The 14,274-nt window shown below is 36.3% G+C and overlaps 2 protein-coding genes and 5 non-coding genes across 10 annotated transcripts; 2 read left to right on the top strand and 5 right to left on the bottom strand.

Annotated features, from left to right (window-relative positions):
* Positions 1–270: 270 nt before the first annotated feature.
* On the bottom strand, positions 271–347 carry LOC130716430 (small nucleolar RNA snoR122). Its single transcript, XR_009012043.1, has one exon. It is a non-coding gene; the product is annotated as a small nucleolar RNA snoR122 (small nucleolar RNA).
* Positions 348–675: 328 nt separating this feature from the next.
* Positions 676–760, bottom strand: LOC130716401 (small nucleolar RNA R44/J54/Z268 family). The gene has a single exon (XR_009012016.1). It is a non-coding gene; the product is annotated as a small nucleolar RNA R44/J54/Z268 family (small nucleolar RNA).
* Positions 761–936: 176 nt separating this feature from the next.
* Positions 937–1,021, bottom strand: LOC130716400 (small nucleolar RNA R44/J54/Z268 family). The gene has a single exon (XR_009012015.1). It is a non-coding gene; the product is annotated as a small nucleolar RNA R44/J54/Z268 family (small nucleolar RNA).
* A 124-nt stretch (positions 1,022–1,145) lies between these two features.
* LOC130716399 (small nucleolar RNA Z267) lies at positions 1,146–1,218 on the bottom strand. The gene has a single exon (XR_009012014.1). It is a non-coding gene; the product is annotated as a small nucleolar RNA Z267 (small nucleolar RNA).
* Positions 1,219–2,144: 926 nt separating this feature from the next.
* TRNAA-AGC (transfer RNA alanine (anticodon AGC)) lies at positions 2,145–2,217 on the top strand. Its single transcript has one exon. It is a non-coding gene; the product is annotated as a tRNA-Ala (tRNA).
* A 1,923-nt stretch (positions 2,218–4,140) lies between these two features.
* Positions 4,141–6,641, top strand: LOC130710810 (expansin-A15-like). The gene is made up of 4 exons (XM_057560181.1): positions 4,141–4,267; positions 4,363–4,494; positions 5,351–5,663; positions 6,054–6,641. The coding sequence occupies exons 2-4, from the start codon at positions 4,368–4,370 to the stop codon at positions 6,358–6,360; spliced, it is 747 nt and encodes a 248-aa protein (XP_057416164.1). The 5' UTR covers positions 4,141–4,267; positions 4,363–4,367; the 3' UTR covers positions 6,361–6,641.
* Positions 6,642–6,794: 153 nt separating this feature from the next.
* LOC130710809 (agamous-like MADS-box protein AGL65) lies at positions 6,795–11,304 on the bottom strand. 4 transcript variants are annotated; one of them, XM_057560177.1, is made up of 12 exons: positions 11,021–11,304; positions 10,725–10,910; positions 9,662–9,736; positions 9,553–9,571; positions 9,362–9,426; positions 9,260–9,272; positions 9,097–9,158; positions 8,432–8,528; positions 8,213–8,260; positions 7,997–8,124; positions 7,368–7,749; positions 6,795–7,168 (listed from the first exon to the last, which is right to left on the bottom strand). In XM_057560177.1, exons 2-12 carry the CDS (start codon positions 10,907–10,909, stop codon positions 7,166–7,168), a joined length of 1,077 nt encoding a protein of 358 aa, XP_057416160.1. In that variant the 5' UTR covers position 10,910; positions 11,021–11,304; the 3' UTR covers positions 6,795–7,165. The 4 variants fall into 4 exon arrangements, with proteins under 4 accessions (XP_057416160.1, XP_057416163.1, XP_057416159.1 ...); XM_057560180.1 differs by having other exon boundaries at positions 9,662–9,721; positions 11,021–11,303; XM_057560176.1 differs by having other exon boundaries at positions 9,260–9,275; positions 11,021–11,302.
* Positions 11,305–14,274: the final 2,970 nt, after the last annotated feature.

The following is a 14,274-nucleotide window of genomic DNA, read 5'->3' as shown; positions in this document are numbered from 1 at the left end:
AAATGACAAGAGATTTAGTGGATCTTTCAGTATCCGAACAAAGCCAGAGCAATTCAAGTTGAAGCTTAACATGATAATATCAAACATGTCAGACAAAACAAATAAAAGGCAGCCAAAAAATTAATAAAATTTATCACAAGAACATAAGATTTCTCATTCAAACCAAAAACAACGCAGCCCAATAAAATTTGACATAAATGATAATCGAAATTAAAGACTGCTGGCACGGTCAAATGTAACACAAGAGACAATTAATTCAGAGTAAGATGTGGCCTCAGAGGTAGTGACAATTGCGATATCATCATAGAGTAATCTGTTAATACGTGCATTTGAGTACATCATTGGCCACAAACAAATTGTCCCTTTGGTTCAAGTACTGTGTTGGGATTTCGGAAACCAATGTTTATATAACCTATGGACAAGAAACTGTGCTCCCAATCTAACCAAGATTTGAGACAAAAATATTTGATTAAACATAAATAAATCTAGGCTCACACCAAAATGGTATCAAAAACTCTCTAACATTGAGTTCAGGAGAAGTGACAACATGCAATAAATTATACATCAAAAAGGTAAAATAAAGTTTCAAAATAATCCAAAATCCAGAGAAATTAAAAGAGGAATGATACACAATCACAAAACTAACATAAACCAGCAGCATGAATTGCAATTTTCCATGCATCAGAAAATTCCCAATGACAAATCACCATTCTCAACTAGGAGTTCTGATGTCCCTGTCTAAGTTATCATCATTTGCAAATTGTACCATGAAAGTTAATAAAAACGGAAAAAACCATGGCATTGTGTATGGAACAAGCACATCATCATTCATAGATAACAAAAGAATGCATTGCTTGAAAAGATATGACAAATTCCTACAAAACAGACATGCATCTACAAAAACAAAGTAAATTAATGAAAAACAGAATTTGCATTGACGCATCAGAGAGATTCCCATTAGACGAGTCAACATTCTCCTAGGAGTACTGATGTCCCTGTCTGTTGTGTCATCATTTGCGCAAACAATCGTTTTGTTCAGAAATAAAAATCAATTAGCCAGGTGAACACAGAAAAGCAGAAACAAAACAATGAAAATTGATTTCGACAAATCAATATGATTTTGAAGAAGATCAGAGGAGATAAACATAGTGCCTCAGATGAAAATTTACATCAATGAAATCAATCTCAAAGTATATTTAGAACCATCACAGGCACATGACGATCAAAAAGAGAATGAGTTTCGAAAAAAAATGAAAAAACAAGTGAAGGATCTGAAGGGAAAGGTAGAAGGTGAATAAGAACAGAAGATGCTGCTGTGAGAATTAGGTTTTCAGAATATCAGTTATATAGAGAGAGATGAAGGGGGATCTTAGAGAAATTAGGGTTTATGTGCCGATGTCGAAAGTCGGCTAGTGATTTTGCGCAGACGCGTGAAATCGTGACCGTTCATCTATGGGTTTCAAAACCCAACCAACCCAGAGGCCCAAGGGTCAAGAGGAGTGCAAAATTGGGGTTCCAGATTGGGCCCATCAGGTCTAGAATCAGTAGAATGGGTTATTGATTTCACTCACAACAGAAAGCCCATCTGTGGAATTGATTAGACAAGCTTACCCACTGAATTTGACAAAGAACAAAAATGCCCACCAATATTGTTCAGCCCCATCACTTTCATATAAAGTGTAAGAAGTTATTTGGTCTTTGATCTATTTAGTTTGAATTTCCTCAAGTGTATTAGAGCATGCTAGCTTGTTTTGTATTGTGCATTTGTGTGCTATGTTGTATGTGCTCCTTATAGGGTTTGATACCCTTTGCTTGTAAATGTCATTTGGCTTGGCTTACGCTTTAATGAGTTTAATCCAATCAACCTTTAACAAAAAAAAAATATTGGTCCATGAGAGATTCGGAGTAAAGAGCAGACTTGATGTTGTTAATTAGTGTGTTTCTTCTAAAAGTTTTACCAAAACAAAGAGAATATAGAAGAAAATTACAGAGATGTGGAGATCTATACTCATTTTTACTCGGATATTGATTCTTAATTAACAAGTTCAGAGACTTGATTCCTAACTCTATTTTGTTCTATTATATATGGCCACATCTAGATAAATATATCTTCATAAAAGTAAAATCATTAAAAATTTCAACATGGGGATGTAGCTCAGATGGTAGAGCGCTCGCTTAGCATGCGAGAGGTACGGGGATCGATACCCCGCATCTCCACTTTTTGCACTTTTTTGCACTATTTTCATGAAGAGGAAGGAAGGTATCACTATGAAGAATAGAATGTTTATACGTATAATATTTTCCACATGTATAATGCTACAACTTTGATTTCTTGTTGGTGTGATTTCAGCTTTTGGAATAAGAATGCAAATTAATAAATGACAGTGAGATGTTCTGGTCCTCACTTTCGGTAGTCAGTATGTAAGTAACTTCACGTAGGATGCGACCGAACGAAGAAGCATGTTATCGCCCCACCGCCTCACACCACGTGCTGCTCCTCCTCTTCTCCATGCTTTAATGTCTTCAAGCACGGAACTCCTTTTTGTAACCTACCAAGCCATATAACATTCATTGTGTGGTGGTACTTTGTCTGCTTTTCTCACTCTCCACCTCTAACGTCATTAATTAGTATGACTCAGAACACAATTTTTTTTTTTTGAAATCACTCAAATACAAAATTTGCTAGTACAACAATTTAAGTGAAGAAAGAAAAAGAAAACAGAATGTTAATTTGCTGATTTGAATTATGAAAATGTTTTTTACTTTTACTAAACATTCAACAGATATGTGCTTTAGTAGCGGTTTTGAATTGCCACAAACATTAGCAGCGGTTCAAAACGGCCCATAAAATAGTTCATCGAATCTTATAAGTGATTGTTCACATATTATTGTCCTTAGAATTAACTTTATTTATTTAACACATGTATCTTTCCCACGAATTAGTTCATTGTTCCACTCTCTCAACAAGGAACTTTTTATTAGAAATAATCCACCCGCTTAAAGTAAACAAAACACGTGTCCACATTTTTTTTGTTAATCAATGTCTCTTACCGTCAATATCTGTGAGACTAATTTCTCACTCCATTATTAGCGCACTAAGCAGTAGAAGAGATGAATAAGTTTTTTCGATTAAAAAGAGTTGCGAACCAAATCTCCAACCACTTACTTAAGGGGTGAAGTATTGAACTACTACACTAACTCACTTGATTTGAAGTGTAATGGCAAAATGCATGTGACGGAGAGTGCACGAATTGAGTGAAACTAACTAACTCTCCCAGCACAGTTTTTTCAAACTACAAGACTTGAATCTGAGACATAACTTAAGAACAATTAAGCATGTTCCACTTCAATCAAGTATCTCATACATCTCATACTTCGTATTAAGCATGTAGTTTGAGTTAGCTTTGAATATGTTTTTGCACGGATCAGTACAGTTTGTTGAGAGGCATTAATTGTTCCTTTATGCCACCGCCAATTTTACTTTCTCAGTTCACTCTGTTCCCTAGCTTCTGTTACAACTTACAACACTAGAGATTTCTATATTTAATAGTGTTAACATAGATAAAGTATATAAAAACTGATTCAGTACTCACATGCAGATTAAGAAAGTATTTAATCGCTCTTTCGGTTGGCTCGGTTAGTTAAATGAGCTACAGTCTATTTTCTCAATAATAGTACTTTTTTACATCATACAGTTAACTAACAAGCTTTGGTTTCATTATTTATCTTTGGATATCATGCAATCTACACTTCCTATATTTGCAAGATACTCTGGCATATAGTGTGAACATGTTTCAGAAAAAATCCAAGTTCACTCATCAGGGTTAAAAACTTAAAATTTGATCAAACTAAGAAAGTGAGAACACAAATTTATAATTTGATGACGGTTGGCTTAACTAGCGTGTAAGGGAAATGTGGCCTTGGTGGCTCGTGTCCTTCTTAAATCAATGACAGTTTTTACTTGTACATCAGCAAACTCTAACTTTTTTCTCGAGTTTAGGATACAAACAAACGCAGAAAAGGCACAAAACCACGTGGTTTCAAGACAAATTGACCTGTCCCTGCATGAAAAACGAAACAGCCAAACTTGGCTCTTTTAGGGTCCCCACCCTTCACAATGGTGTCACTTCCTTGGTATTACGTAGGTTTAAGGCAAAAGCTAGCACTTTTGTCACTGCACCATCTATTTAGTATTTAATCCCCGCTTGTGCCCCTACACTTCTCCTCACAAGTACTTCACTTATTCACTTTCTTTCCCTGCATTGAGGTGCTACTCTGTTCAAACCTGTGAGCTAGCTAGTGTATATATTTAACTGTTAATTTATATTGTTGAAGACTCATGAATCCTGTGATATTTTGCAGGTAATATGGGGTTTCTGGGCCTTCTCTTGGTGGGGATTCTCTGTGTGGGATCAGGTGCTTATGCAGCTAGTGATGGTTGGATGGATGCTCATGCAACCTTCTATGGTGGGGGAGATGCCTCAGGCACAATGGGTATGAGTCCATTTTCTATAATGTTTCAATATGAGGTAGAAAATCACACAGAGTGAAAATCACAGTGGACATAAGCAACTAAACTTTATTAGCCTTTTGTGGTCGTCCACCGTAATTTTAGCTTCCACTGTAGTTTTCCACTGTATATCCAAACATGCACTAACAGGGGAATAATAGTTGCATGAGAAAGTGTCTAGACAAAATTAATAACATTAAGATAACTTTGCTACAAGTTTTGAGTTTCTTATTGGCATTTTATTGTATCTTGAGCTTTTAATTGATTATACATACAAGAATTGCTCTTAAGATGGACCTTCTTGCTATATCTGTTTGAAAGAACCAGAAAGGGGAGTCACATGTATAAACAATTAAACACCACTTCTCATAGAATAGTCAATTGCAGGTGCATGTAAGTCATTAATATATTCAACATTAAATTGGTAACCCTCAATATTATTATTTCTAAATTTCCCTATCCCTGCTAAGATCCCCAACATGACTAGTCCCATGTAGAAATGTTGTAATTTCAACTAAACAGAAGGTGTGTTTGGATAAGCAGCATTAAGCACTTATGTCAATAAGTGTTTATCGCATAAGTGCTTCTTTATAAGCTCATTTGAGAAACTTATTGAAGTAAGCTTAAAATAGGTTATTAATAAGCATATGAGCTTATTCGTAAGCTCATCTAAACAACTTATGAAAGTAAGTTCAAAACACCTTAGGTGTAGGTTATAAGTTACTTACATAAGTTCTATCAAACATTTGCATAAACACTTATGCTATAAGATAAACTTAATTAAGCTTTTCTAACGGGTCAAAAGTGGTCTGAGAATAACAAGGCAACTTTCATGTGCAGGTGGAGCTTGTGGATATGGAAACCTGTATAGTGAGGGCTATGGGACTGAGACTGCTGCTCTGAGCACAGCCTTGTTCAACAATGGTTTAAGCTGTGGGGCTTGCTATGAAATCAAGTGTGTCAGTCACCAGAAATGGTGCCTTACAGGCTCAATTATGGTCACTGCCACCAATTTCTGCCCACCAAACAATGCCCTCCCAAATGATGCGGGTGGCTGGTGCAACCCTCCCCTTCAACACTTTGATCTCTCTCAACCGGCCTTCCAACAAATTGCTCAATACAAAGCTGGCATAGTACCTGTAGCTTACAGAAGGTACCTCAATTTGTTTCAACTATAAAGACAAAATCAATTATAGGAAGAAGCTTCAATGAGTAGCATATGTGTGTCAAAATTTATTCTGAAGAAATAGAAGCTGATTCAAACATGCTATTATTCAGGGTTTAAAACTTTTGGCTTGAAAACATATATGATTCCATTTTCTGTCTTTACTTTCACATTTTTCAAAGAGTAGTATAACAAATTATGAAAACAGAAAGAAAACGGTTAAATTTTTCAAACCAAAGGGGTCTAATTTTTCAGGATGTGTCCTCAATTTTCATTTATAATAGATTTGATGAGCTATTTTTTGGTGATTTATAGTAATCTATGCTATTTGTTGTACTGTCCAAGCATTCTGATTCTCTTTGTTTTTTCTATACGCAGGGTTCCATGCCAAAAGAAAGGAGGCATCAGTTTCACCATCAATGGTCATTCTTACTTCAACCTAGTCTTGATCACGAACGTTGGTGGCTCCGGAGATGTTCAAGCAGTTTCCATCAAAGGTTCAAGAACTGATTGGCAACCAATGTCCAGGAACTGGGGTCAGAACTGGCAGAGCAATGCTAACCTCAACGGACAAAGCCTGTCCTTTAAGGTCACCACCAGCGATGGCCGCACCTTGGTTTCAAACGATGTTGTCCCTGATAACTGGTCTTTTGGCCAGACTTTCACAGGGCAACAATTCCCTTGAAGACACAGGGAACAACAACATAGAGTCATAGACCCTCTACACTTCATAAGTCATTGGAAGTGTATGGTTAATGCTATAATAGTATAGTAGTATAAATAATGGAAGAGTTACATAGAAGTGTGTCATTAGGAGCAAATGAGAAGGGCTTATTTTAAGATGGCTCTGGTCATTTGAATTGTGTCGTGAAGAAATCTGTTCTGTTCTCTATTGAAAAACTCATAGACAGTTCATATGGCAGTGGTGGTAGCATATATATATCACCCGCCAGTTTTTTTGTTTCATTTTAAGTTTGGCTTTGTTACTTGTGAAAGCTATGATATGAAAGATGAAATCAATTGGAATAACACAGAAATTTTACTGAGAATGAAAGTCAATCTCATTATTGATCAATCTGTAAATTAAGGAGGCTTTTCTTTTCTTTTAGATTCAAGCCCATTGCTGAGTAGTGAACTCATTTTACTTCAAAAGCAGTTCTCTAAGGCAACTGCACTAGTCTTAGAGTATGTAAACTTCATATTCTACAAGTTTCAAATTTACAGTTTGGATCACTGGATCAATTCCAAAAATGTACCAGTAAACAAGTTAGTCAAGATATCAAAAGTATTTGTATATGGACAAACTGAATCCTATTAGTAATTAGTAATACAATATATACAGCTATTGCAACCCTCTCTTATGAGTGCCGTTGGCCTCATTGGTAGAGGGGCACAACCTAATCTGGTTCTTGTGGAGATATATCGTCTTGTTTTTCAGTTAACATCCTTCTCAAGTGGAAAACGCTGGCATGGTTGGTTCAGCCAATCAGTTACTGCAAAATATAGGAAACTATGAACCAACCAAAGCAAAATTGATTGCTAGAGAACTAGATACTAAAAGCTAACATGAAGAATTTGAATATGGTGAATATCTCATGCTCAAGTGGTTCCACCCCTTTTTAGCAATTCTATGAAATTCAAAATCTACCAAGCACAATAAAGTCACTGATGAAAGATAAAACAATTGCTTACCCTGTGGTAGCCATTCTCATTATACATGGCAATTCCACAAGACCCAGAAGCAGGATTCCAAAACTGGTGTCCATTTTCAAACAGTGACCTGGGCAGATCAAGGTTGTTATTGACTTCATAATCCAGAGTGTTTGGTTTACTGTTCATCGTTTGATGATGTTTCACTTCCTCAATATCTTGTGGAGGGCATGAAAACTGCTCGCAACGTTGTACGTTTAAGTAGTCAGTTCCATTTAACTGATTGAAGCCACCACCACCTCCCTGACCCAAGGTAGTGACATGGGGAGAGCCACCAACCTCAAGTTTGGTACCCCCAACATAACCAGAGTAGCCTGGGAGTGAAATATCAGTGGAGCACTCAGCTTCTCTATTGTTATTATTGCTGTATGTGATACAAATGAGTCAGTAAATAGATTGCAAAATGAAACACAAGGAAAATATATTAATTGTTAGAAAGAAGATTAAAAAAATATTAGTCTAATGAAACATATTAACTAGAAATCAGATTTAATCACTAGTTAAAATGTATAGCTTTTATAAAAAGAATGAAGTTCAATTTCTTAAAGCACAGAAGTGATAAAAAAACTCATCTAATTGAGAATTCAAGACTCATTAAATAGTTAGCCCACCTATATGGCAGATATTTCGGTTCGCTGGGTAACATCAACTGATGATTATCGCTATTCAAAAGCCAAGACAGGGGTTGAGATTCTTGCAGCCCAGCCATCATCAAGGGTAAAGTCATCCCTTCTGGCAACTATCAAGTAATATTATCCCAAATAAGATTTATGTTGAAGACAAGAACAAGAAATATAGACAAAGAGAGTGAGAACTGCATTTACTACCTGGTTAGCACAATCAAGTGAAATTAGTTGCTGCTTTCCCAAATTTTCCTGCCAATCAAAACAATTTGTCAAGACACACACCACTTCATAACTCTTTTATTAGCAAGAAATGTAAACATGTTGGAGCATACACCAAATATTTAAGTATATATTTAATTTAATGGAATCACTTAAAAAAGGAAGAATAATATGGCTAATCTCCGTGAAACAAAACCTTACCTTTTGTATACACACTCGATTGATAGATTCCCTGAGTGACTCTTCCATTTGCCTAAGATGTTCCAAGTGATTGATCTTCTCCAGATTATTCCAATAGCTGAAGAAGTTGCAAATGTAAAACAAGATTACTCTATGATGGCTATTCATACTTTCATGACCAACAGTACTGCATGACACTATAAGTTCTATATAGCATTATGTGTGTGCTGCAATCATATTAATGCTGGTAAAGGGAGAATCAGGGGAGAAGGTTGATGAAATTCAATCCACATGAAGTGTTAAAATTTATAAAGCAAGCCTCTGTCCAATTGCTTAGGGAACTGTTACTACAAAAGAGAAAATCTGGACATTTAAGAAACATTAACTAGTACAATAGTTACACATATTTGAAGACCTAAGTAAATGTCCAAGTTGTGACAAAAACAGATGTGACCCACATTCACAAATGGTAGAATACATGATACAAAAGGTAGAATTTGATTGGTTTTTTTCTCAGTAATTACTTAAAAACTACACTGAATAATGCATATAATACTTTAATGATTGCAAAGCACAAAACCTGAAAGGCAGTGGCCAAATTTGGATACTAGTTCAACAACAGAGCAATAAAATAACACCAAAAAGAAAAAGAAATACTTTAACAACCAAAGGCTCCAAAGGTGCACCTCAGTCTCTGATGTACTTCTGTGAGCTGAGATTGTAAAACCCTCACATGATGACTTAAATCCTGCACATGACAATTCAGCTCAGAACATTTTATTGTTCAACTGTGAACTTAAGATTCCGAAGTTAATGTTAACCATGACGATGTCTGTGAAGAAATTGTACCTCCACTGTTTGGCTGCTGCAAGGTGGAAAAAAGGATAACTTAGAACCTTTTAAAGCACTTACAAAAAAGTCATTAACAATATGAAAATCACAATCAGTTACCTTGAACCCAAGAAATCTTGTATTTTTACGTCATGATCCAACTTCTTGAAGGTTTTCTTCAGTGCCTATAATTTAAACAGAACATGAATTTTAATATCACCAGAAGTTGAGGAGACAACATCAAATATACACTTGATGCAACAAAAGCAGTATTTGCAAAAGCCAAAGATGAGATAGCAAAGTGATCTTACTTCAAGGCTTTCCATTTTCCTGCTCAAATAAAATGAGAAAAGAGTTTAGTGTGTTTATAATCAACAAATGGGGAAAAAACACGCAACTTCAGCAGAAAGCTTGGCATACCTTTTGGCCCTTTCTTGCGGGCTAAGTTGAGCAAATTTTGCAATGACCTCCTCAATATTGCTGGAAATATGACCACTATAGAAAATTATTGAAAGTCTGACATGGATTTAATATGTTCTTTTTAACTTTTAAACACTTTACATGTGCATTATACTAATATCATACAACAGACAAGATTCAAGGGATTTGGCCTCTTCCATAATGTGAATAAATTACTTTCAAGTTTGGCTCTTGCTTGAACGAAAAACAAAACTTGGAAAATGAAGATTAAATCTTGAATTAGGATGCTAAAAACCAAACAAGGCAAACCAGTTAAACATGAGTATGGTTCAGTTTCTTTTATTTTGACATATAATATTGGAGTTCCTAACTTGTATTTCATTTCTACTATTCAATTACTAGCCATAGAGGGCGAACCTCGGCACAACGGTAAGGTTGCTGCGATAACACTTTGAGGTCACAGGTTTGAGCCATGGAATCAACCTCTTGCAAAAATGCAAGGCAAGGCTGCCTACATTAGATCCTCAAAGTGGGTCCGGTCCTTCCCTGGACCTCGCGCATAGCGGGAGCTTTATAGCACCATGTTTGCCCTTTGTATTCAATTAGTAGCCATACTTAAAACATCAAGAAGCTAATGATTGTGAACAATAGCCCTTTTTATTCAAATAAACCCTTTTTTTCTTACCACAATGGCCATTTCAGGATTATCATATAACTAACAATTAAGCAAGTCACTTAAGTTATTACTCCTAAGGAGACCTAATTGTTCCCGGAATAGTACTCAAACAAATTGACATGCACAAGGTATGATTGTGAGAGTCATGTAAACTACCATTATATCTCATCACCTTTCTAAAATGCAATTTGCATCCAAAGCAAATAATGTCTATGCATAAAGCCTAAAGGAATACTCTACAACATAATTTCATTACAATAAACCAATGTAAGTCAAGTGCACCAATGGATCATTATCAAATAGAAATGCATCATGCATAAGGTTCTACTTTCTAGCAACAATTTCCTCCTCTTGAGAAATGAAAAGAAGACACATAATTGTTAATACCTGCGCTCTCCATGCAGCAATGTGGGCTTTCCTGTTGGAGAAAACATGAGAAGGATAATATCTACATCACATAGTATTGATAATTCCTTTGCTTTCTTCAAAATTCCACTCTTCCTCTTGGAATAAGTCACATGCCGGTTGCTAGTGCTCTCTAATTTCTTTATCTTCAGTTTAACTCTCCCCATCCTGCTTCAAATTTAGGAATATGTTAGGATTTGGAGTGAACACATTTCATTGTTGAGATGAAAACAACATATTAGAAGAAAAAAAAGGCATGAAAAATGCAGAAGAGAAACCTTATTGAGATATTGAAAACGATGATGAAAACAGAGGAGGGTGTGAGGTAAGTGAAAGGGATGAGCGAAGATATGTTTGAGGGAAAAAAAGATGCAGAGTAGATAGATAGAGAAAGATGGTGATGGTGATGGGATCAAAGAGTTGAGAAATTGTTGCAGGACGATGGGTGTAGCTGAGATTTCGGTGGAAAGAGTTGGGGTAACCAGCCAAGGTGACAAAAATGAAAATGGACGGTGAGATTTGTATTTGTCACGTTTGAAACAAACACATCCTCTACCAACAAACAAACACGCCCTTCTTTCTCTCTGTGTTCCATGCTGCATTTCAGCTTCGGTTTGCCACGTTTTCTTCTGTCTCCATGTCCGAGTAATTTTTAATTTTTTTTTAGTATTCTTTTGTCTGTTTACTTATTTTAATGGAATGCCAATTGCAATTGAATGACATACCCATCGTCAACATGTTTTGTAAAATTGGTGACATAAACAGTTAAGGCAACATTGAAAATTAAAAAACACAAAGTATTAGTAATTTGATTATCACAAGTATAATTAATAATTTTATTAAATAAAAATAAAAAATACAAATATATTATAAAAAAAAGGATATGGGAATATGTTGAAAGGGGGGTGTTGGTGTGGGTGAGAAGTGTTTAACAGTTTGTAAGCGAGATGACTTATACACTTGATGCATTGAGGTTTTGAGTAAAGATGTTGTGTGTATCTCTTGTTAGTCTTCTCAATTAGTCCAATATGGTGTGCGAAAAGGCCTATGTACTTTCCTCATAACCCAACAATGGTATCAGAGTTGATTGTGCGACTCTGGTGTCCCTAATCACTGCATCATAGCTGAGTGTGCGACCCTGGTGACCGAAATCTTCCGCTAATGGCAATGTCGTGGTGGCAACTCACGTTTGATGGACAGTGATCCAACTGTTAAATAAGACGAGGTAACTCACAATGTTGAGTCATAAGTGATAAGTTACACTTTAGGGGGAGAATGTTGAGAAATCAAGTGTGAATTTAAAATCACGTAAGTGAATGAGTTAAGGAGAGTATATTAGAGATAAGACCCACAATTTCAGTGCCTTGATGCTATTTTTTGTTAACCTATTGCGGCGTGTGGAAATACCTCAATGCCACCAAGCTAGCCCCCTTCATGACACAATAAGAAGGTGGTATCATTGCTCGTTTGTTGTATCATTGCTCGTTCGTTGTTGTTGCTTGCTCATTCGCCAAAACCCTATTGAAAATGGTCTCTCCCTCACATTTGTGGAGGAAGAAATAGTGACCATATTATTGCTTTTTCATTTTTATGGTTCTTGCTTTTCATTCTTTCATCGTGTAACAAGGTCTTCGTGATTGTTATTTTTAATGAAAATGATTGAGTGTTTCTATTTTGAAACGAGTGTCCCATGAGACGAATGTTGAGAGAAGTTATGAGTTGGGTGAGGTGGCTGATGAGTTTCTAAGTTGGCTCAATGGCGGGGATTAGGGTTTATGGTTTGGATTTATGGGTTGGAGACTTGGAGTGGTGAGTCTTGGGGTTTGAGTTTATGGGTTGGTGATATATTTATGAGTTGGCTCATGAGTTTATAGGTTGGGGAGGTGACTTGATATGGGTTGAGGTTTATTATTTGGGGTGTTGGAGTGAGAAGGATGAAGAAGATTCACAATGATGAAAAGACACTTATGAATTTAGATAATTTAGAGTATTTTTGTAATTTTTCTTTGTTAATTGATGCATTTAATTAACTAATAATTATACACGTGTAAAACAAATAAATATTAATAAAAAATTGGGGTTTGTTAACTTACTCCCATTGGATTTTGTGAAGGAGTAAGTTAACAACCAACACCTTTTCTTTTGGACTAAAATTGCCCCCACTTTTTTTGTTTAAAAATATTTTAAATGTGGGTTTTTGGTAATTTTCAATACCCAAACCTTCATTCAATTTCAAAATTTAAAATTTTCTCTCTCCACATTTATCACTTTCTTTATTTTTCTCTTTCTTCAACTTCTATTCTTTTGCTTCTCTGCAAAGTGCTTTGTCTTTCTCTGCAACAAAATCACCATAAACAACGTGCCACCAATCTGGTTCCGTGAATATTTTAACCCACCAATCATGCAGGAAATCAACCCCCAAGACCAAATAATGGAAACACGAAAAGAAAAAAAAGGTAAAGCAACAGAAAACTGGTTGTGAGAAAAATCCTACTTTAATGGAAAAAAGAAAGAAAATGGGAATGATTCATTATTTCCCATGAATAAAAGGTTGCTCTCCCTCTCTCGGGTTTTTTAGAACAACCCATTCCAATGACTATGGTATGGAGAAGAAGAAATAGAAGCTTGAAAAATACAGGTTTGGGGAAGAAGATGGATGAAATTAAATGATGAGAGAGAAATGAAGTTTTTTAATTTAAAATTTTAAAAGTAAATTACATAAATAGCCTTCGCTTAAAGTTAGTTTTAAGAAGAGAAAGCTTGGTTTTTTTGTCTAAAAGAAAAGGTGTTGGTTGTTAACTTACTCCTTCACAAAATCCAGTGGGAGCAAGTTAACAAACCCCTAAAAAATTACATGTAAGCTTGCTACATCACCTTCGAAACTTTTTTGAAAGTGGTTCAAATATATAAAATCAAGTTGGCATCGAAGCCAAAGCATCAGAAGCAACAAAAGTGTCAAGACCAGGAGGGCCTTCCTCTATCCAAACAGCAAAAGAGGAGGCTCCCCGGGCTAAAAAGTCAGCGGCAGTATTGCCGGAACGACGAACAAACAAAAGATCCATCTGAGTAAAAGATGAAACTAAAGAACGACAATCAGAAATAATTAAATCTTGATAAGAGCATCCTCTGCTGTGGCGCCTCCACCACTGGAAAAGCTGAAGAGAATCCGTCTCAAAACAAACATTGATGAAATCAAGCTCTAGAGCAAGACTCATCACCCATCTCAGACAAAGTGCCTATGCCAAACCTGCTGATTGCATCATCACAGGAGCTAAAGTCGCTGCTGCAAGGATCAGACCCTCCTCATCCCGCGCCACCATATCAAACCCCGCCATGGAACGTCGAACAGAAGCGTCGAAATTCACCTTAATCCACCCAGCTGCAGGCCGGTTCCATGTAGCAACCCCGGTGTGCATAGACGAACGTGGAAGAACCGTTGGACGTGGCAGCGCCTCCAATGCACGCACACGGTCTATAATCGCACCAATGGACAGCTCCCTATCCTAAAAAACGCAGGCGTTTCTGGCCTCCC

The sequence above is a fragment of the Lotus japonicus genome, chromosome 4 (genome assembly GCF_012489685.1).
Source record: "Lotus japonicus ecotype B-129 chromosome 4, LjGifu_v1.2".
Classification (NCBI taxonomy): domain Eukaryota; kingdom Viridiplantae; phylum Streptophyta; class Magnoliopsida; order Fabales; family Fabaceae; genus Lotus; species Lotus japonicus.
The sequence above is the reverse complement of the archived record's forward strand: the minus strand, read 5'-3'. Positions and strand labels throughout refer to the sequence as shown.

Bases quoted from the DNA above. Each gene is read 5' to 3' on its own strand.
- LOC130710810 (XM_057560181.1), top strand. From the start codon at position 4,368: ATGGGGTTTCTGGGCCTTCTCTTGGTGGGGATTCTCTGTGTGGGATCA. The intron at 4,495-5,350 runs GTATGAGTCCAT...TTTCATGTGCAG, and splicing joins AGATGCCTCAGGCACAATGG to GTGGAGCTTGTGGATATGGA. The intron at 5,664-6,053 runs GTACCTCAATTT...TTCTATACGCAG, and splicing joins GTACCTGTAGCTTACAGAAG to GGTTCCATGCCAAAAGAAAG.
- LOC130710809 (XM_057560176.1), bottom strand. From the start codon at position 10,909: ATGGGGAGAGTTAAACTGAAGATAAAGAAATTAGAGAGCACTAGCAAC. The intron at 8,529-9,096 runs GTGCACCTTTGG...CAACTTCTTCAG, and splicing joins GAAGTACATCAGAGACTGAG to CTATTGGAATAATCTGGAGA. The intron at 8,125-8,212 runs GTAGTAAATGCA...ATTACTTGATAG, and splicing joins CACTTGATTGTGCTAACCAG to TTGCCAGAAGGGATGACTTT.